A 21,631-nucleotide genomic window follows, 5' to 3' on the forward strand; every position below is an offset into this window, starting at 1 on the left:
CTGTGCTGCTCACTCACTCCTCCGCTCTCAGTCCCTACCTTTGTGCTCCTGCACAGCTCCTCCCTCACCCCACTGATGTCAGCTCAGCAGCTGTGAGCTCTGTCCTTGTGAAGTAGATTGAAGGAGCAGGAGGGAGGAGTTGTACAGGAGCACAAAGGTGGGGCTGAGAGCTGGGAGTTGGCACAGTATTGGCACAGGGTGCTAGGTAAGCTAAAACACACAATTATATTGCAATGCAAACGCACAGAAAATGCAGAATCTTTGCAATCCAGCTGTAATGGGCTTCTGCAATGGGTCTTTAGAGAAAATTAGGTCAATAGTGACAGGTTCCCTTTAAAAGTGTAAATTACAGTGTAAAAAAAGGAAAAAACTATAAACCTACATAATGACCTTTTGGTCCTTCTGGTTTTGGTCTCAGCTTATATCATCTTGACCTGTGCCTTTCATGGTTCTGCCGCTGTTCCACAGTGGTGACCTCAGCTTAAATGGCACATGATCTCTGAGGCCAGTTAACCCTTAAATCCATACAATCAGCATCTTATGTGGAAAATCATTTTTCATTCATTGGGAAAATTGTTGAACTGTTAACTTATTGTACTGTTTTTTCTATGTGACCTTTGTTTGCCTCAATATGAATATAATATTTAATGTTATAATAATGTGGTCCATTGTAGGGTGCGCTGCATGCCATTTGGCTTAACTCATAAAATATATGCCATTTTAACGGCACTAAGTTGCTCAAATTGTACATTGGAATTTTTGGGTGTATTTTCTTGTTTTTTTTTCAGGTTTTGGACTTGTTTGATTTATCTTAGAGGTTGACATATTAGGTAGCTTAGTCTATGGAGTTTTTTGCGCCTTTTTTTTAAAAGTCGCACAAAAATCTCAAACTCTCCTGCAACCTCTTCTAAAGTTTTCCTTGTGTCTAGTAAAGGCTGTTATTTGTGACTTTTTAACCACGATTTGCGACCACTTTTTAACTTTGTCATACGTTCACATCTGGATTTTAAAGATATCTCGGGCGCAACAATTAAAAATTCTTGTGCAGCTAACTTTGCTACATGTGTGGAAAAGTAGAAAATTTACAAAGGTTCCAAAAAAGTAAATATAAGAGAAAGAAAAAAAATTACCCCATTGTACAATAAGGTAATTCAGATTACCTGCATGGTGACTTGGAGGTGCTGTAGTCAGAGGAAGGAGAAGCACTGTGAGAACTGCAACTGCTGTGTCTGTGGGTTCTACGGACAGTTGATCCACTATGTGATCTGCAAAAAATTGTTAAATAAACATTATAGACACTATTTTTAAACATACATTGGTCACCTCTTAAAATAATTAGATTGGAAAGCTAGATCAATATCAATATCCAAACATATGAAAGATTCATTCAGAAAAATTCATACCTCTTTCTGTCTTTAGATTTATCTTTTCTTTTGTTCTTTAGGCTTCTAGATCTATAGGAATTTGAACAATACAAAAATAGATATTTTATTTAATAAATCAATAACATAAAAAATTGTAATCTAAATTAAAAATGATTATAAATGTCAGGCAACAAAATGTAAACGAAGCACACTTTATATACCTTGTTATATAATCATTAGACACTCAAGAAAAGAACAGTTAACAAAGATAGCAGTTTACACATTAATGTTATAACACTAAAATATACCAAAACAAAATATTCAATGAAAAAGATGCTCCAAATAATAGAAATGTACAGTATTTAAAAATCTATGCGGGTGAATAACATGAATGACAAATCCATAGGATTCTAAGGCTCTTTGTACTTTAAAATGACCATAAAATAAAATTAATTACTGCTAACTGCAATAAGTACAAGTAAGGTTGTTTATATCTTGATTTATTTTCTTTATGTATAGGGCATAACTCATGGTATTCCACATGGGTTCCTCTCAGCGAAGGCTGATGCAAATGCCTCTGTAAAGGGCATACATTGGCATAAGGTACCCAGTGACTCCAGTGTATAAAAATTTCAGTATCCTTTTTTTTAGTGTATCCCTTATTTGAAAGCACATCAGACAGCAAAGAAGCACAGTGCTGGTATACTGAGGTAAATGGGAATACAATTACTGTTTATAGCAAATACTTTCCCAGGGCAAATGTGGACATGATTTACAGAAAGGTAGGGCTCTCTCGTGACATTAAGGACATTTGGACTGGTACTTGTAGTACAATGATTGCATATATCCTTGGAGACTTGTACTGTAATTATTTAATGGGATGCAATTTATGCAGGTTACTGTGTTATTTATGCCTGGTATACTATGGCTCTCATTGTTATAAGTATATTGGGGGATATTTATCATAAATGTCTGAGGTCACATTGTTCTTATTTTCCATGGAATATACATCACCTTCGGAAAATGAGAGCTGAGCTCTGACTGTTTGCCATGGGCAACTAGAACAGTTCTGCTCTCAGACACTTCTGATAAATCTTCCCCAATAATTTTGTCTGTCTTTGGCACTATAAAGGAAAGATATTGGAAGTCACCATGATGGGGACAATGTCACTCTAGTTGTTATGGTGGCACTGCAGCTGTAATGGCAAAAGGGGAACTGAGCACATGTGAGCAATTTTCTGTGTCACATCATAAATATAAGGTGGGAAAAAAAAAACGAGTTACTAGTTACAGCCTCCTATTATGTCACACGAGCATTGAGAAAAAGACGCCTAAGACTAGACAAACATTCATAGGATTTGTGTTAAGAAATAGCAATACTTTGTAATACCCGAGTATTCTCTTAATTCTCAAATCAATATATTAAGGTGAAGAAAAACTGAGCAAACATTAGCCTAATATCCTTTAAAATATCTGCTGAATGCATGCTGATGTAAAATCCATAAATGCTATTGTTATATAACACCACAATACAAGCATGACATACAATATTTTCGTGTATACATAAATAGAATTCAAATAATAGAGTTTTTAGAAATAGTTCCCTGAACACTAATCTCGATTGTGGATTATACAGTATGTCCTGGGAAATATTGTTTGTACATTAATACAAAAACATGGCTGCGTATCCAAATCTTAGATTTTTCTTGTGGAAAATAAATACAGAATAAGACAATGTAGCCGATAGCTAAACCTGGTGCACAGTACCTTTAGAAATGCATGAGTATTATTAAGAGACATGTTAGGCTGCGGTCGCACGTGGCGTTTTGGCCGTTTTTAAGCACTCCGTTAAAAAAATGCATGACCAGTTTTATGAACAGTTTTAAATAAGATAATTGATAAAAAAAACCTGTTGCAAATGGATGCGTTTTCAAAAAATGCATGCGCTTTTTTTTTTTAACGGATCTAAAAACTGGCCAAAAACGTGTTCAAAACACCACGTGTGACCGCAGCCTAAGTCTCTTTCTGGCTATTGGCCACAGGTGGAACAGATAGTCTAGTTAGTAGTGGGTTCATCCAACACACACATTCCAGCTATGGTACTAGTAGCCAACCCTGAAGGTGCAGTCACATGTCGCATTTAACGCATGCGTTTAAAAATGCATTGCAACAGCTGAAGAGACATTTGCTTAAACAGCTGTTAACACTTGCTTTTAAAAAAACGCAACCATTAATGCATTATTAACTGATGTGTTGATGTTGCGTTAATGCGTGTGTTTGTTAACACATGTGTTAACAGAAGCATTAACCCCTTAGGGACGTGGCCCTTTTTCGTTTTTGCATTTTAATTTTTCACTCCCCACCTTCAAAAATCTGTAACTTTTTTATTTCTCCATGTAAAGAGCTCTGTTTGGGCTTGTTTTCTGTGTGACAAATTGCACTTCATAGTGATGGTATTTATTATTCCATGCCATGTACTGGGAAGCGGGAAAAAAATTCAGAATGCAGTGAAAATTATGAAAAAACGCATTTGCGCCGTTTTCTTGTGGGCTTGGATTTTACAGCTTTCACTGAGCACCCCAAATCCCAAATTTGTACAGGTATTATAATGTTTTCATACATTTAAAAAAATTAAAACCTTCTGTACAAAAAAAAAAAAATTCTTCATTTTGCCATGTTCTGGCACTAATAACTTTTTCATACTTCAGTGCACGGAGCTGTGGGTGGTGTCATTTTTTGCGACTTTTGATGACGTTTTTAATGCTATCATTTTGAGGACTATATGGGCTTTTGATCACTTTTTATATAATTTTTTATATTTTTCAAAAAGGCAAAACAGTGGCATTTTCGACTTTGGGCGCCAATTTCCGTTACGGGGTTAAATGCCGGAAAAATTTGCTAATATATTTTGATAGATCGGACATTTTGGGACACGATGATACCTAAAGTGTTTATGATTTTTACTGTTTATTTATATTTATATCAGTTTTAGGGAAAGGGGGGTGATTTAAATTTTTCCTTTTTTTACTATTTTTTTGTTCTTTTTAAAAAATGTTTTCATTTTTTTTTACCATTATTTAAGATCCTCCAGGGTAATTTAACCCTGCAGGGTCCGATTGCTAATACTATATACTGCAATACTACTGTATTGCAGTATATAGCAATTTTACAATGATTTTTAACAGCCTGCCCTCTGCTGGCTATTATAAATCATTGCACATGGCAAGCCTACGAGTCTCAATGAGACTCTAGGTCAGTGATGGCAAACCTTTTCGAGACAGAGTGCCCAAATTACAACAAAAACCCACGTATTTATTGCAATGTGCCAACACAGCAATTTAAGCATGAACTCTCTGTTCTACCACAAATTCAATAGAAGAAGACCTCCATCAATAAAATACCCCTGCCCATACCTTCTCACTCTTTCTACAGTCCGAAGAAGGCGAGGATGTGTTGCTTTGAGAGTGGCATCTACATTGCCTGTGCCTGCAGGTGAATTCTTTAAGTCATGTCTGGTGAACTCAGTGCTGGGGAAATGTGGCTTGGGTGCCCACAAAGAGGGGCCTGAGTGCCACCTCTGGCACCCGTGCCATAGGTTCGCCAACACTGCTCTAGGTTGACATATAAACCCATATAAAGGTAAGTTAGGTGCCGCGGTCGCCCATATAAAGGTAAGTTCGACCGCGGCACTTAACAGGTTAACTGCTGCGATCGGTGCCAGCACCGACAGCGCAAGTGACAGGCGGGTGTTGGCTGTTTTATACAGCCATTACCTGCTGTGTATGTATAGAGCTCAGCTCGTGAGCTCTCTCCATACACCCCTTGCCGCACTAGGACAATATAGTTCGTCCTCGTTCGGCAAGGTGTTAACATTAGCATTTTGTAAACACAAGTGTTAACAACTGTTTAATTTGACAAATCTATCTTCAGCTGTTGCAATGTGTTTTTAAACGCATGCATGTGTGACTGTACCCTAAATTCCCACTTACTAGCTGCTGAAAAATTCATTAAACTCCAAATGGGATACTCCCCTACCATTGCACAGTGGATAAAGTTAACAAGAATGATTGAGAGGCTAATTCTACAACATCTCCTAACCATGAAGGAAGGGAATAAGATAAGTGTGATAGCCACCAGTCTTCATGTACCCCCCTGCAGGCTCTGTACCAATCACAGCCTGAACAGTGACCTCTATACCTTAGAAACTTCACTGCTTGGAGCATAAGAAAAGATCAGGCGATACCTTTTTGAGGGTTATAGAGTATATTTAATGGTAAGCTTAAATGTCTGACAAAGAGAACTAGTAGTCTCAAAAGCTTGATATACTCAGCCTCAAAGAAGTACTGCCTGATTTCTTCACTCTTCTGCTTTCTATGGTTTACAAAATACAAGTCTATCCTACTAACTGTTGAGATCAGTAAGTGCACTGTGTGGGTAGGAACCACCACTGATGCAGCTTGGAGTTTTAGTTGAGCTTGCCCTTTAAGACTATTTGAGTGAAAAGAATGATGTTGCATGCTACCTATCTGTGTGTTTCTTTGATCTCTTATACAGTTTACAGGAAGAGAAGAGCAAAGACTTCAGACCATTTCCACAGCACTAAGATGCTAAATGCTGGAAGACAGTGTAAATCTTGGTGTACGAGGGTAGCACTTAAATGCGAAATAGCTAGGCTGCTAACAGCATACTTCTTTCTTACTGTAGTCCATTCTTTAAATGAATAGTGCTATTTGTTCCTCTTTGTAGGTGCACTATTTTCTAATTAGAGGCAATTTTCTGTTAAACTTGTTATCATCTCCTCTGTCATTTGCTCCTACCCTTTCCTTTGGTAGGCCATTGTTTAGCTGTTATATGTGTGCTGCCTTTCCATCTCTGTGTGGTTCTTCGATAAGTGCTGAAAACTGCAGGCAATAAAAAGTCCAATGACCTTGGCACCATAAAATGAACAGCTATACTTGCAATTGTAGAAACCATCTATTAGCTCAATGAGGCATAGACCATATGGATAGCTTGGAAACTCTCCAAGCTGCCTATATTAAGCAGACATGTGCGTGCGCTGACTCAGTGTCAGAATATAGGCCATTTGATTCATTTCTATCCACAGGGTAAATAGTTACAATATTAGCTGAATTGGGATGAATAGTCAAGAATGAGGCCCTCAAACAAACAAAATAGCTCAATGGTTTGATCCCTGCAAGCTGTAACCACAGACAAGAAAGTTTTGGGATATTACAATTATAAGGAGTGCTATCAATTTATGAGAGGGAAATCCCATTAATTTAGTATTGTACCTCCAACTATGTTCTTTACATCCACAATAAGACAACTTTAGGCATGTGAAAAAGATTAAAAGGAAAAAAGCGGACGGTACTCACTGATCTTCCAAAACAAGTTTTCTTCTTTTATTGCATCAACAAGTATAAATACTCACATTTAGTTACAGGGTGCTGTTGGAGAGAGAGAGCACATGCTGGTAGCCCATATGAAGAGGCTATGGACGTTTCTTCCATTTTTCAATCCTCTGTGTGACATATATGCAAGTATTTACACTTGTTGATGCAATAAAAGAAGAAAACTTGTTTGCCTTACCGTCCACCATTTTCTCTTGTTCGCATGCCATTAGAGGATAATAATAATAATTCTTTATTTATGTAGCCCTACAGAATACGCAGCGCTGCACAAAGCATGCCAAATTGGTCCCTGTCACCATGGGGCTCACAATCTAAACAACCTAACAGTATGTTTTGGAGTGTGGGAGGAAACCAGAGGACCTGGAGGAAACCCACGCAAACACGGAGAGAACATACAAACTCTTTGCAGGACCCCAGCACTGCAAGGCAGAAGTGCTACCCACTCAGCCATACTGTTTTATTGGACTAAGAGTACCCCAAATACCATTTGGACGTTGCACGTTTTAAGCAACATATGGAGCATAGTTTCTCTCAAGTTTGCATTGAAAAGATATTAAGGACAGTGGAAGTGCCGTTATTATCTCTCTTTTTTTTAAATCTTTTATAAGACAATTTTACATGTTCCCTGTTCAGGTACAAACACATATGTTTTGGACACAATAAAGAAGCAGCTTCCAAACCAATAGCTAACTGTGCTGCAGCTATAATAAGAATGTTACAGTTTTTATTTGAATCCAAAATATATCATATACAAATACAATGTTATCACACTGTAACATTTATTTACAGGTGACCCCATACCTCCCAACTAGAGAATGAGGGGCAAGCTCATTGCCCCACCCTTAAACATATTATAATATTGCCCGTAACCTCGAAAGCGCTCTGCGCTGGACATCGGGTCTTGTAAGTGCTGTTGTTGGGCTGTGTTTTACAGCCCAGACCCTGCACTAACACCTGGGATTGGAAAAACTTTGATACCAGGTGTTTAACCCCTTACAAGCCTTAAGCATGTAAGTGTAATGCCCCTGTATCGGACCCCCTGGTGGGCTTACTGAGGATCATATCCTTCCTGTAGCAGCCCCGAGGTCCAGCATCTGCCCGAGGCTGCCGACTCCTCCTCATGCCAGGCTCTGTATCCTGGCAGGATCCGGGTGTAAATAACTGAGCATGCTAAGAACGCTCAGATACTTACATTATACACTGCAATACATGTGTATTGCAGTGTAAGGGCTTGAACAAGCGAATGCAAGTGGACCAACGCTTGTTCCCTAATCACCATAGTTACATATAAAATACAAATAAAGAATATAAAACACAAAAAAATACATATTTGATTTTTACCGTGTCTGTATTAATCTGTACAATAAATCTAAATTAATATTGAACAAAATAACTTCACATAATATATCATTTTTCATCAATACCCCCACAAACAATGTTCTAAAAGTGATCAAAAAAAGATACACACCCTTAGGCCCCTTCCACACTAGCGAGTGTGATGCGATGAACTCGCATCACACTCGCAACGCAAGCTGCCGGGAACGCACGGCCCGAACCCTGCACATGCTGAGTTCACTCCCGCGGTGCAGCGTTCGGGCCGTGCGTTCCCGGCAGCTTGCGTTGCGAGTGTGATGCGAGTTCATCGCATCACACTCGCTAGTGTGGAAGGGGCCTAAAATGATACGAAAAGAACAAAAAAATTTTTTTCCCGCAAAAAACAGACCCTCAACCAGATCTGACAATAGAAAAATACAAAAGTTATGCCTCTGAAAATTCTCAATACTAAAAAATGTCATTTTCTCCACTATTGGTTTTAATTGGTAAAATTTAACAAATATAAGAAAAAATATAAAAAGGAGGTATCACCGTAATCGTAGTGAACCAGAGAATAATAAAAATAAAACAAAATAAAAATTGATGATTTTTTTGTGTTCCCCTTGAAATAGTTAATAAAATCTCGTGAATAAGCTATAGACAAAATTAATTATCTATACTTTGTATCTCATCCCGCAAAAAATAAGCCCTCATATGTTTGCATTACCAAAAAAAATAAAAAAATGCAAAAAAGAGGTAATATACAGTAAGACTTACCGGCTATGGAGAGGGCTCAGCCCGTGAGCCCTCTCCATGCACCCACACCTGGCATGTGACATACTATTACGTCACATGTCGGTAAGGGGTTAATACATTTTCAAAAATTAAACCAATCTGTACGAAAAAGAAGAAAAAAATTGACACTAATAATTTTTTCATACTTTGGTGTACCGGGCTGCGTGACGTGTCATTTTTTGCTAAATGAGAAGAATTGGTCATTGCTACCATTCTGAGGTCTGTGCGACATTTTTATCACTTTTACCATTACCATTTTTATATTTTGATAGATCGGGCATTTTGAGAAGTGGCAATACCTAATATGTCTGTGATTTTTACTGTTTATTATGTTTTAGATCAGTTCTAGGGAAAGGGGGGTGAGTTTAACTTTTTAAAATTATTTTTGAAACTTTTTTTTTTTTACTATTTTTAGATCCTCTAGGGTACATTAACCCTAGATGGCCTGATCGTTCCTATCATATACTGCAATACTACTGTATTGCAGTACATGGAATTTTTGCACATTATACATTACAATGATCCACTGGCTCATTGTAACTAAACTGCAGAAACCAGTTTCTTCTGACAGAGACCCAAGGCTGTCATGGCAACCGATCACCCCCCCCCCCCCCAATGTCATGGCATCGGAAGGGTTAATATCCAGGATCGGTGCAAGCACCGAACGCGGGTATTAGCGGTGGGGGTTTGCTTCAATATGCAGCAAACCCCACCTCTGTTTTAAGAGGGCTCAGCCCGTGAGCCCTCTTCATACACCCCCCGGACCTCTGAGTGCACCGGAGCGTGAAGGGGTTAAACAATGCTTTTCATGTTTATATAATACACTGATATCTACCAATAAAGTATCTGCAGCCTACAAATAAATGACTATGTTATAAGTATTTATAAATAGCACTCATGTTTCTTACCTGTGTCTCCTCTTCTTTCTGCTCCCAGAATTTGACCTTTAAAATAAACATAGGACCATATTTAGAGATGACCTCTAGAAATAACTTTCCATTCCTGAACCATCTGTATCACACTCTGCAGCATCTTCCCTGCTCAAATTACTCCCTCTTGACTTTCAGATTCTCCCTGCCCCTTTGCTTGCAATCCGATGTTGACTCTGCACCGAATCACATGTCTTTTTAGAGACAAAATCATCTCTGCTAGCTGGGAGTTTCATCCATAATAAATTCTAATAAATAAGTGAGGATCTCATAAGTATATAGTCAGGGAGACTATGCTGTGAGGTTCTTATTTAAAATTGTAATCCATCTTAAGATTCTCTTAAGTAACTGTGATAGGAAATTCTGCCCCCATTGAGGATAGTGTGTGTGAAGAAGTCATACAAGTAGCTTAGGTGACTGTGATCTTCATTGATCAGAGTCTATAAAGCAAGGCAGATAAACACTGCTGATAAGCAACTATCCCAGATACATAGAAATAGAGGCAGAAAGGAATAGAAAAGGTAAGAGACTTCCATAGTTACATAGTTTGAATAGTTGAAAAAAGACACATGTCCATCAAGGTCAACGAAGTTATTTTTTAGAAAAACAAGACAAAATGCATAAATTTTAGCAGAGTAGAAGAACAGCAACTTGCTATTACAGTAGTCCATGGCTAAAACATGAAAATGGGGTTGGTTATAATAAGCATGTCTTGGGTCTTTATTACCAAGCATTTTTCTGTTCTCATATGCTGTAAGGAGCAGAAGACAGAATAAATGTCTAATGGCAGTTTACGAGGGCTTATTGCTGAGTACAACATAACTTATTTTGCAAGCTGTAGTTTTTAATGGTACAATTTTGGGTTATATACACATATTTATTTTTATAACCTTTTTTAGTGGCAGATAACAAAAACTATTTTTTTACGGTGTTTAACCCCTTAAGGACTAAGCTCATTTTAACCATTAGGACACAGCTAGATTTTTCAAATCTGCCTGTCTCACGATATACAGTTTTAACTTTGAAAATAAACTAGGTAAGATAAAGCATCCTAGACTGTCTTTTCATGAGATGCTGTTCTTCACATCAATGCTGTTTTAGTTGAGCTATATTGCACTTATATGTAAACTTGGTGAAAACATTGAAAAAAAATCCTATTTTTCTGAATGTTATACTCATCATACAGTTCGTCTTACCACCCAAATTGGTTGCTAAATAACATTAACCATATGTCTGCTTTATGCTGACATAATTTTTTATATGTAATACTTGAGGCCCCCAGAGCAAACCTTTTATGCGTGAGCCAATCAATAGCAGACCATTAATAGTGGCGACCCTCAATAGCAGACCTTTAATAGTGGAGATCCTTTGAACAGACAGCAAACCTTTAATAATGCAGAAACATAATTGTGGAGGCTGTTAGGACCCAGGTCGATGAAGCACCTGGAGCACTAGTTGGGTGGTGTTTTTACTGTGTGTTCAATAAAATGTTTCTTGTTATGTGCATTTTTGTGAGAGTTTCTACGGTTGTATAATATTGCGACAAATCCCCACTCTCAGGTCACATCATGGGTTGCACTTACGCTAGTTAGCCTCACAATTTGGTAAACCCAAATTACAGATAAGACAATTAGCTATACAATTCCTTAAAATGCATATAGGTAATGCTATCTCTTCAGAAAGTTCTTTAAGGCTACAAACAGAGACTTATTACATTTTAAAGATTTAATATACAGATGTGCAACACAGGCATAAAACATACAGGTGTCAGATAAACAAAATGGTTATAAGAAAAAACATACAACACCTACATAAACAGTTGTAAAATTAAAGGGAATACAATGAATAGACCATACTACTGGGATAAAAGATTATTTGGCCGTGAGGTTCAGCAATATAACTTTTAGACAGCCTGCAGTGAAAATGGCTCTTCCAAAGACTGCATTTGCATAGCTCAATAATTTATACTTGATGGATTTTCCTCCAACTTGTAACGTCACTAAGTGAGGGATGTTCATATGTGAACCGTACCACCCCTCAGAAAGGTACAATTCAATTTGGAATTGAAATGTTATAAAAACTCACAACTCTTCACTGAAAATTGTTACTGCATAGACTTAGCCTTGTGGTTTGGGAGAAATGTGGAATAATTCTCCCTGAATCTTGTTAGTGGGGTCTCATAAGTATAGGTTATGTCCAAGTTATGTACAATTATTAAATTTCCTCTCTCTCAACTTTTACTGTCTTTGTGCACTTTTGGTGGGAACAAAGCTAGACCAAGTTCTCCACTTTTCATGGTCATTGTGATGTGTGAACTTATGTGATTTACATGCTTTTGTCGTTGGACCCCTCTGATGAGAAGGCTTTTCTGCTGAGGGGGTTATGGCTGCCTGTTCTGATTCTAAATATATTTTACGAAAGTAAAGACGACTTCGAATAAGAAATTATGGTCAATTTTTGTTCTATTACTACAACTATGCTTCTTTTTCTATTGTATTTTTTATTATATAACCAAAAAGCACCCTGCATACATTTTGCCCATGTTTTTTTTTTTTTAAGTCACACAGATTCTTCTGCATTTCCTCTAGTACCTACACCTGCTTGGGAGTGGAGTTTATTTAGCCAAAATTTCGACTGTTTCATACATCCACATCTGGATTCTAAAGATATATCAGACACAACACTGAAAAACTCTGTCACGGTGAACTTTGCTAGGCAAGTGGAAAAGTTGTAAAAAAAAAACAGATGTAAATATATGAAGAAAAAAAAGAAAAATAATGACCCCCATAGAATCATAGGGGGTAATTTGTGATTAGGCAGCTCCTTACAACAGTTCCCTGACTTTATGGAGTTCCACTGCCATCCGATTCATTAAATTGCTGGCAGTGACTTATGCTATGTGGGCATAAAAAGTCGCAAAATATTCTCAAAAGTCAAACACATAGGCCACGTTTGGGACTGGCGTCAATTTGTGCCTAAATAGCAAGTTACAATTGATGAATTCAGTCGTATTATTCTATACAAATAATGGATTTGGTGCAAGCAGGATCTATGTGAAAGTGATTTTGCCCTGCCTTATGTTCATTTGGAGCATTGGAAAATCACTAAACAGAAATCGTACCACAGCTGCGCCAAAATAACGCCAAACATCGACGAAAAACATAGTTTTCTATAATCCTATGAGTTCCAACATGACAGCAAGTATAATGTATAATTGACATCATATAGAAGATTAAAATGATTATGCCACATGAACTGAACGCAGTGGTGATTATATACTGTATGTTTCTAATGAAAAACTTCAGAAGATATAAGATTTAACTGCATTATGCTTATGGAAAGTGCAAGTCTGTTGCGGTCTATAAGAATCATGTCAGCCAAACCTGATTATCCTATTAGATGGAGTGTGAAAGGCCTTGTTATTACAATTTTGCAACACATTTCAGATCCGCAGTCGTCAGCCTTAGGCCCCTTTCACACTTGCGTTTTTCACGCGCGTTTTCTGCGCGTGCTTTTGACACGCAGAACTTGCATTGCACTCTGACCCATTGTAACCAATGGGTCTTTTCAGACTTGCATTTTTTTTCACGCACACACGCACGTTTTTCTTTAACGCGCGTTTAAATCTCGACATGCTCTACTTTTGCAAGTCACGCGCGTTCAAAACGCACCATACAAGTCTATGGAGATGCATCAAAAACGCATTGCACTCTGAGACACTTGCAAGTGCAATGCGTTTTTCACGCATCAATTGCCATAGAAAAGATAGACCTCAGTCCTGAGTCAATTTCACGCGCATTTTCTGCGCGTGAAAAACGCATTGAAATTGCATTGAAATTGCATCAAAAACGCGCGTGAAAAACGGAGACACTGAACAAACTCTGACTGAAAACTGATTGCACTCTGATGCAAAATGCGCGTTTTTCACTGACCAAACACTGATCGCACCCTGATCAAACTCTGACGTGATCTGCAACGCAAGTGTGGAAGGGGCCTTAAGGTTAATGTTATATTTTCATAATTACTTTTCATGTACATCTGACAAACAGTTCTTATTTGTGCATTTTCAGGACAGTAGGAATGCTGAAGTTGGTGGATAGTCATAACAAAATATAGGTTTCATAGGACAAATAATATTGTCAAGTTACAGAAAGAACAGAAATGGTTAAAATAACTGTAAAGGAAATCTACCACCAGCATGAAGGATTATAAACCAAGCACATGTACATGCAGGTGTGTGCCCCCTATGTCAGGATCTAATTTTCTTTCAGATTTTTTGCCCTTGTTTTTACATAAAAAGGCTTTAAAAAATTATGCAAATTATTCTCATTTGGATAATTAAAGGCTATGACTAGAAGCCATTTGAGGGCTCAAAATGCGTCAGCTACAACACACTTATTTTGTTTGAAAGTGAATTTTAATATCTGAAGAATAAAGTTTGGAAACTTTTAACACAGTGCTGGATGACCTTCATTTTCTGAAAGTTCTTGTGGATACTCTGGAATCCAGCTATTACATCTGTGCATGGTGATGGCGTTCACCTCCCACAAGGTCACAGCTACAGGACTTGGAGGAGGGGGGTAGGTAAACTGTAACAGTGTTTTACTTATGGATTCACATTCATAAACCTGATGCTTCTCTAATTCAGAGTAGAGCAAAAGGACTGTCCTGTGTTCAATGAAAAGATTATACAGAAGACTGCAAGTCCAGCGACAAGCATGAAACTGAAAGCATTTTTTTTCGCAGTCCTGTTGCTACACAAAAGTATAGTAACACAGATCTCCAGGGCCAACAATACTACTGGTATGCTACTTTTAATGTATATCACTTCATAAAGAAATCAATGCAGTTGAAAATAATACTGATTAACAACTTTGGAGGAATATAAAAATGTGACAACCGGTTGCATAATTTTGGAGTTTTTTTGTTTGCAACGCTCTAATTGGCTGCAGGTAACAGAAGGTATTCTATAAATGGATACCAATAACAAGAAAGCAGGGGTTATGCAGCAGCTGTTCACCTGGCTATAGAATAGCAGCTATGGGAACTAGGTCTGTTCTTTTTCCAGCAATAGCAACACTTTATTTTAAACCTAATAGTCAACTTTCTTTTGAATTAAATAATAATAGGTTGGACGATAATGAACTATGACAGTTTCACAAGAAATAATCACTACAAAGTGTTTGCTGTTACCACTGATGTCATTTACAATGTAAGAGCTGCAAATAATTATAGGGGTGAACTAGAAAACATGTTTACACTGATATTACCTGTCCCTTTTGTGCTTTTTGCCACTTTTTTTCTTTTTTTCTTTCCGAACTGGTGATGAGCTATCACATCTAGGAAAAAAAACAGATTTCATAAGGGAAGGGGGAATGTAATCTGCTGAAAGCAGGTAAAAACTGAGCCTAATGACGCAGGTACGAATGTAAATGTGGAAATCCTTCCCCCACACCTTGGACAATATACAAAGGAAAATGTACTGCAGGGGAACTAGTACTTAAAGGCTATTAAAGGCTACAAGAGGACAAGAGTATTTCTCCTATTTACAAATAAAAAGGTCCGAAAGGCAGAACCCCAAAAAGTAAATTGAAAAGCTGCTTGTTTACATTGTTTCCATTACACAATGGGGACAAAAAACTTAAATGGGTTATCATTTCTTTGCATGGGATGGGGCAGGCACAAACGTACTTCAGATGTTTTACCTTTTTATGACAATCACATTTAGAATCGGGTGATACTCAGGGAATGCTGCAGAAAACTGGACCATGAACTTTGAAGGGAGATTGTCTCAGCCGTGAAAAAAAAAAAATCACAAAAGTGCTCTTGTACCACAAGAAGATACAAATTAAGATGAAAAAGCCAAGCCAAAAAATAGATACCGTATATACTCGAGTATAAGCCGACCCAAGTATAAGCTGAGGCCCCTAATATTACCACAAAAACCTGGTAAAACCTATTTTTTTACTCGAGTATAAGCCGAGTTTGGGGTTTCAGCACATTTTTTTGTGTATGTATATATACACTCACCGGCCACTTTATTAGGTACACCATGCTAGTAACGGGTTGGACCCCCTTTTGCCTTCAGAACTGCCTCAATACTTCGTGGCATAGATACAACAAGGTGCTGGAAGCATTCCTCAAAGATTTTGGTCCATATTGACATGATGGCATCACACAGTTGCCGCAGATTTGTCGGCTGCACATCCATGATGCGAATCTCCCTTTCCACCACATCCCAAAGATGCTCTATTGGATTGAGATCTGGTGACTGTGGAGGCCATTTGAGTACAGTGAACTCATTGTCATGTTCAAGAAACCAGTCTGAGATGATTCCAGCTTTATGACATGGCGCATTATCCTGCTGAAAGTAGCCATCAGATGTTGGGTACATTGTGGTCATAAAGGGATGGACATGGTCAGCAACAATAGTCAGGTAGGCTGTGGCGTTGCAACGATGCTCAATTGGTACCATGGGGCCCAAAGAGTGCCAAGAAAATATTCCCCACACCATGACACCACCACCACCAGCCTGAACCGTTGATACAGGATGGATCCATGCTTTCATGTTGTTGATGCCAAATTGTGACCCTACCATCCAAATGTCGCAGCAAAAATCGAGACTTATCAGACCAGGCAACATTTTTCCAATCTTCTACAGTCCAATTTCGATGAGCTTGTGCAAATTGTAGCCTCAGTTTCCTGTTCTTAGCTGAAAAGAGTGGCACCCGGTGTGGTCTTCTGCTGCTGTAGCCCATCTGCCTCAAAGTTCGACGTACTGTGCGTTCAGAGATGCTCTTCTGCCTACCTTGGTTGTAACGGGTGGCGATTTGAGTCACTGTTGCCTTTCTATCAGCTCGAACCAGTCTGCCCATTCTCCTCTGACCTCTGGCATCAACAAGGCATTTCCGCCCACAGAACTGCCGCTCACTGGATGTTTTTTCTTTTTCGGACCATTCTCTGTAAACCCTAGAGATGGTTGTGCATGAAAATCCCAGTAGATCAGCAGTTTCTGAAATACTCAGACCAGCCCTTCTGGCACCAACAACCATGCCACGTTCAAAGGCATCAAATCACCTTTCTTCCCCATACTGATGCTCGGTTTGAACTGCAGGAGATTGTCTTGACCATGTCTACATGCCTAAATGCACTGAGTTGCCGCCATGTGATTGGCTGATTAGAAATTAAGTGTTAACGAGCAGTTGGACAGGTGTACCTAATAAAGTGGCCGGTGAGTATATATATATATATATATATATATATGTATCCACTACCAAGTTTGGGGTCAAGAAAAGCATATTTTTTTCTGGTTTTAATGCAATATCTACATAGGTGTATGTAGGCCCATTTCCAACAAACACCATATCAGTGGTTTAATGGCACATTGGGTTTGCTAACTGTGTAAAACCCTTGAAAACCCTTGTTTAAGTATGCTATCACAGCTGAAAACAGTTTGGCTGATTAGAGAAACTATAAAAGTGACCTTCCTTTGAGCTGGTTGAGAATCTGGAGCATCACATTTGTTCTATAAAACTCTCACAATGGCCAAAAGAAATAACTTTCATGTGAAACTTGACAGTCTGTTATTGTTCTTAGAAATGAAGGGCATTTAATGTGACAAATTGAAGAAACTGAAAGATTTCCTACAACGGTGTGTACTACTCCCTTCAGAGGAGTGCACAAATAGGACCTAACCAGAGTAGAAAGAGAAGTGGGCCCCACTGTACAACTAAGCAACAAGACAAGTATATTAGAGTCACTAGTTGAGAAACCGACGCCTAACCAAACTATTTAGGGAAGAAGCAGCTGGTATTCTATCTGTAATGGAGTGGCCAGCCCAGTCACCAAATTTAAACCCCATTGAGCTTTTATGGGAGCAGCATACCGTATGGTATGCAATAAGTGCCCATCAAGCCAATCCAACTTGTGGGAGGGGCTTCTGGAAGCACTGGGTGAAATTTCTCCAGATTACCTCAGCAAATTAACAGAATGCCAAAGGTCTGCAATGCTATGCTTGCAGCAAAGGAAACATTCTTTGATGAAGCAAAGTTTGATGGATAAAATTATTATTTCAAATGAAAAAATAAATTTCAAACCCTGTCAATGCCTGGACTGTATTACCTATCCATTTTGCAGCTCATTTGAAAAATACAAGTATGAGTTGTCATGGAAAACCTGAAACATTCATTTTATTGCCAATATAAGGGACAAGATTTAAGTATCTAGATATGGCTTCTACTTTTAAAAAGGTAATAAAAAAATTAGACAGACCATGCATCTCTAGGTAGGTACTAAACTACATAAAATTCTCCCAAATCAAATTAAGAGAAGTACTTGATTTCTAGTAGGCTTAAAAAGACACATTTATGCTTTCCTTTCTGTCTTTTCAGTGGTCTGAAATCTGCTTCAGCACTAAAGGACATACAAGGATTTCCATAGTTAAATGGGTTATATTATTAATCCCAATTTAACATATATGGTGCATAACATGGATATTGCTGTACATTTTGTTTATAGGCTTATGTAAGTTTCATTGGCAAAAAGTAGAACACTAAACTGGAGGAACACTAGGGGGAAAATGTAGCAGGGCTTCTATGCCAGAACACTAGCTCAGATGCCCTGAAATAATTCCAATGCCTAGCGAACCGGCAGGCATTGCAATTACTATTTCCTTTACCACAGCTCCACACCGAGGAGCATGAAGGGGTAGCGCAAGAAGCGGCAGAGTGGACCACTGATAAGACCATGGGAACGTTCACTTTGAACATTTGCATGGTTCTGGCACAAAACTAAGCAACTAGCAGCTAGTATAAGCCACTGACCCAGCCACCCGCCAGCTATATCAGGAGGTCTAAGCCTCTTGATGTATCCAGCAGGGCCGGAGAGGCAGGGCTTCCATCATATGCCAACATATGATATACTCAATGGACAAGAGTAAAGGTTTCTGTCAAAAATTCTGATAACATTTTTCCTAATGCTAAAAGAACCCTGGAGATAGTGGAGCATGGCTATCCATGACAGCCTCAAGGATGATGAATGGAATGGTAGCACAGCTGATCCATTAAGATGGGCGATGGGTCCTAGTTTGTGTGATTGGTTGTTATCCCAGAAGTCAGAACCTACAGTTGTACTCCATACTTTAGAAAAAAAATAACTAACAATTAAACAACTAACTTCTTAAATTTGTTGGGTTGTAATGGACAGCATTTTTATGGCGTAACTGGGATTCTGTAACTCCCCTATGATTTCAGCTAGAAGCATTTTCTAAGCATTTAAATTATACTGAACATTTTACTACCGATTTTAGGAATTTTACCCACACACAAGATATGAGTCATTATACCATATATAAAAGGACTGAATATCAGGTTGTCTAGAGCGTTCATCACTTATTCCCAAAATGCTTGTGACTTAGCCATGAATAATATTCCCAGTGCAGCAAGAAGACTGAGCACTAAATATTAATATTATTGTTATGTTCATGTCTACAGCAGCAGGAGTTTTAGATATTGGATCAGAGATCTTCATCTCCCTGTCCAGTGAACTTTAAGGACTGCAGTATGAGCTCATGCCCTGCATTACAGTCTTATACGTGGAACAGTATAACATATTGTATTTACTGGGGCAGCCAAAAGCTAAGTGCTTTAACCATTTACAAAGCTGGAAAAAAGTCCAATAAACATACATAATGCACTGTGATAAGTATAAATAGTAAGTAAAAAGGGTTATTCCAGAAAATATAGATTTTATTACATATCCATTGATCCTGAGAGCAGGGGTCCCCTGACAAAGTCTTAAGCTGAACCATATTAAGAGATGGCCACTTATGAGTCGCAACTGTCCTTTGAAGCCTATGGAATTTTCAGTGCTCCCATATACACAGGCCTGCATTCTATTGATATGGTATAAATACTGCTTGTGGGAAAAACTACTTAAAGATGTAATATGTATGGTCTTCATTAAACAATCCCTATAAACTCAAGCAGTATGGAGTTTTTTTTTTAAACACAAATAATGCAACTTTCGTCCATTGGTTGCATCCATTATGAAAGGGAACCTGTCATCAAGAACATGAACAATAAACATTACTCATCCACGCAGTGTGCCCTTGGTGAACATTGCAGTGCTGACTGCCCAGCCTAAATCTGCCTTCTCTCACCAGTAAAACTGTTCCACATATGTTTTCCTTTGTCTATGTTAACTCCACCCACCACCACTTAATTCATCCATTGTCACTTGGCTCCGACTATCCCAGGTGCGTGAAATGGTGAGGAGATCTGCAGTTTACCACATGGTGCTCACTGCTAAAAACATCATGCAGTGAGAGGGACAGCATTCTGGTAAGGACAGGAAGTGGACAGGGAGATATGAAGATACACCGAGCTGTCAATCAAAAGAAGGAGGCATGGTTTACTGGCAGCCGGAAGAAAAACATGACTCTTCTATTCAGAAATGGACTCTTGTCTACTGATTTGCATATCAGAAAAAATGGCTGTAATTAAGGTATATTGCTTCTGCGGCAGAAGGTTTAATTATGCAGAAATATAGCCATTTACACTTACAGGGCAAGTGTTATTCTGTAATGAGGCGGTTAAGTTTTCTGCTGGGTCAAAGCTGAACAAACACTGAGTTTCACCTACTGCTTTATATTTCACAGCAGAATTTATGTCTGACTATTTATTGACTGACATCTCCATGAACTATTTATTCATGTCATGAGATAGAATCTTTCCATTCGTCTAAAAAACTAATTAGAAAGAATCCGGATACTGCATTGCAGAGGACCAGTAATAGCTTCTAAATGTTGCCAATTTATCATTAGTTTCTACTGGTGGCTCCGGCCCAGCAGGTTACTCAGATTAAGTACAGGCACACAGCAAACACCGGGAGATGGATAACAAGGCGACTCACCGGCTTCTTTTATGTCCAGATTTCTTCTTCTTTCTTTTCTTTGGAGGAGGTGAAATTGAACTGCTCAGTCTTCTGTGTGTCCTAAGGTAAGAGTAAAAAATAAGGAAAAGGTTTTTTTTTAGACTAAATAGAAGTAGTTGCAAAAATGAAACAGAAATAAAAGTCTTTCTTGTTCATACTGTATAGAACTTAAAGGGAACCTGTCACCAGGAGACCCATTTTTTAGCACTCCCCCAGTCCCCACAGAGCATAGTACATACACTGCCAAAGTGTTTTTGTATAAAAAATAGGTTTTACAGAAAAAAAGATATGTTATATTGTACCTTTCATTAGCATCTGCTGTGTGACTGGGCAGTTGCCCAAAGGGAGGGGCTGGAAAGGAGCAGTTCCCCCCCACCCTTGGGAAACGTGACCTTTTAAAATATATGAATAACTCCCCACACTCGGGATTGGCTGTAGAGGAGCAGGGGGCGTCGCTAAGCCCAATTATGGGTGTTTTCATATATTTGAAAAGGTCACATAGAGAAGCAATTTCCCAAGGGTGGGGGGGAACTGCTCCTTTCCAGCCCCTCCCATTTGGCAACTGCCTAGTCACACAGCAGATGCTAATGAAAGGTACAATATAACATATCTTTTTTTCTGTAAAACCAATTTTTAATACAACAGTGTATGTACTATGCTCTGTGGGGACTTGGGGAGTGCTAAAAATGGGTCTCCTGGTGACAGGTTCCCTTTAAGAGATGATCTGTCACCATAAAATACAGTCTGATCTGCAAGTTTCATTTCTTATGTCAAGGGGACAGTCCTATGATTGATAATCTTCCCTGTACATTCAGTATACATGTGAATCATTGAACTACCTCCATGACTTCTCAGCAAAGAAATACAGAGATACTGTATAAACATA

General features: G+C 38.5%; 1 protein-coding gene across 3 annotated transcripts in view; it reads right to left on the bottom strand.

The window, feature by feature from the left end:
• The window catches only part of SRRM3 (serine/arginine repetitive matrix 3), a 253,872-nt gene that overhangs the window by 24,864 nt on the left and 207,377 nt on the right, over nt 1–21,631 (bottom strand). For all 3 annotated transcript variants that reach the window (XM_072136348.1, XM_072136349.1, XM_072136350.1), the window contains 5 exons: nt 20,725–20,805; nt 15,084–15,152; nt 9,793–9,828; nt 1,404–1,454; nt 1,161–1,265 (listed from right to left, as the gene is read on the bottom strand). In XM_072136348.1, the coding sequence (XP_071992449.1) occupies nt 1,161–1,265; nt 1,404–1,454; nt 9,793–9,828; nt 15,084–15,152; nt 20,725–20,805 (342 nt within the window). The remainder of the gene's footprint in view (nt 1–1,160; nt 1,266–1,403; nt 1,455–9,792; nt 9,829–15,083; nt 15,153–20,724; nt 20,806–21,631) is intronic.

Source organism: Engystomops pustulosus, chromosome 2, assembly GCF_040894005.1.
Source record: "Engystomops pustulosus chromosome 2, aEngPut4.maternal, whole genome shotgun sequence".
NCBI lineage: Eukaryota > Metazoa > Chordata > Amphibia > Anura > Leptodactylidae > Engystomops > Engystomops pustulosus.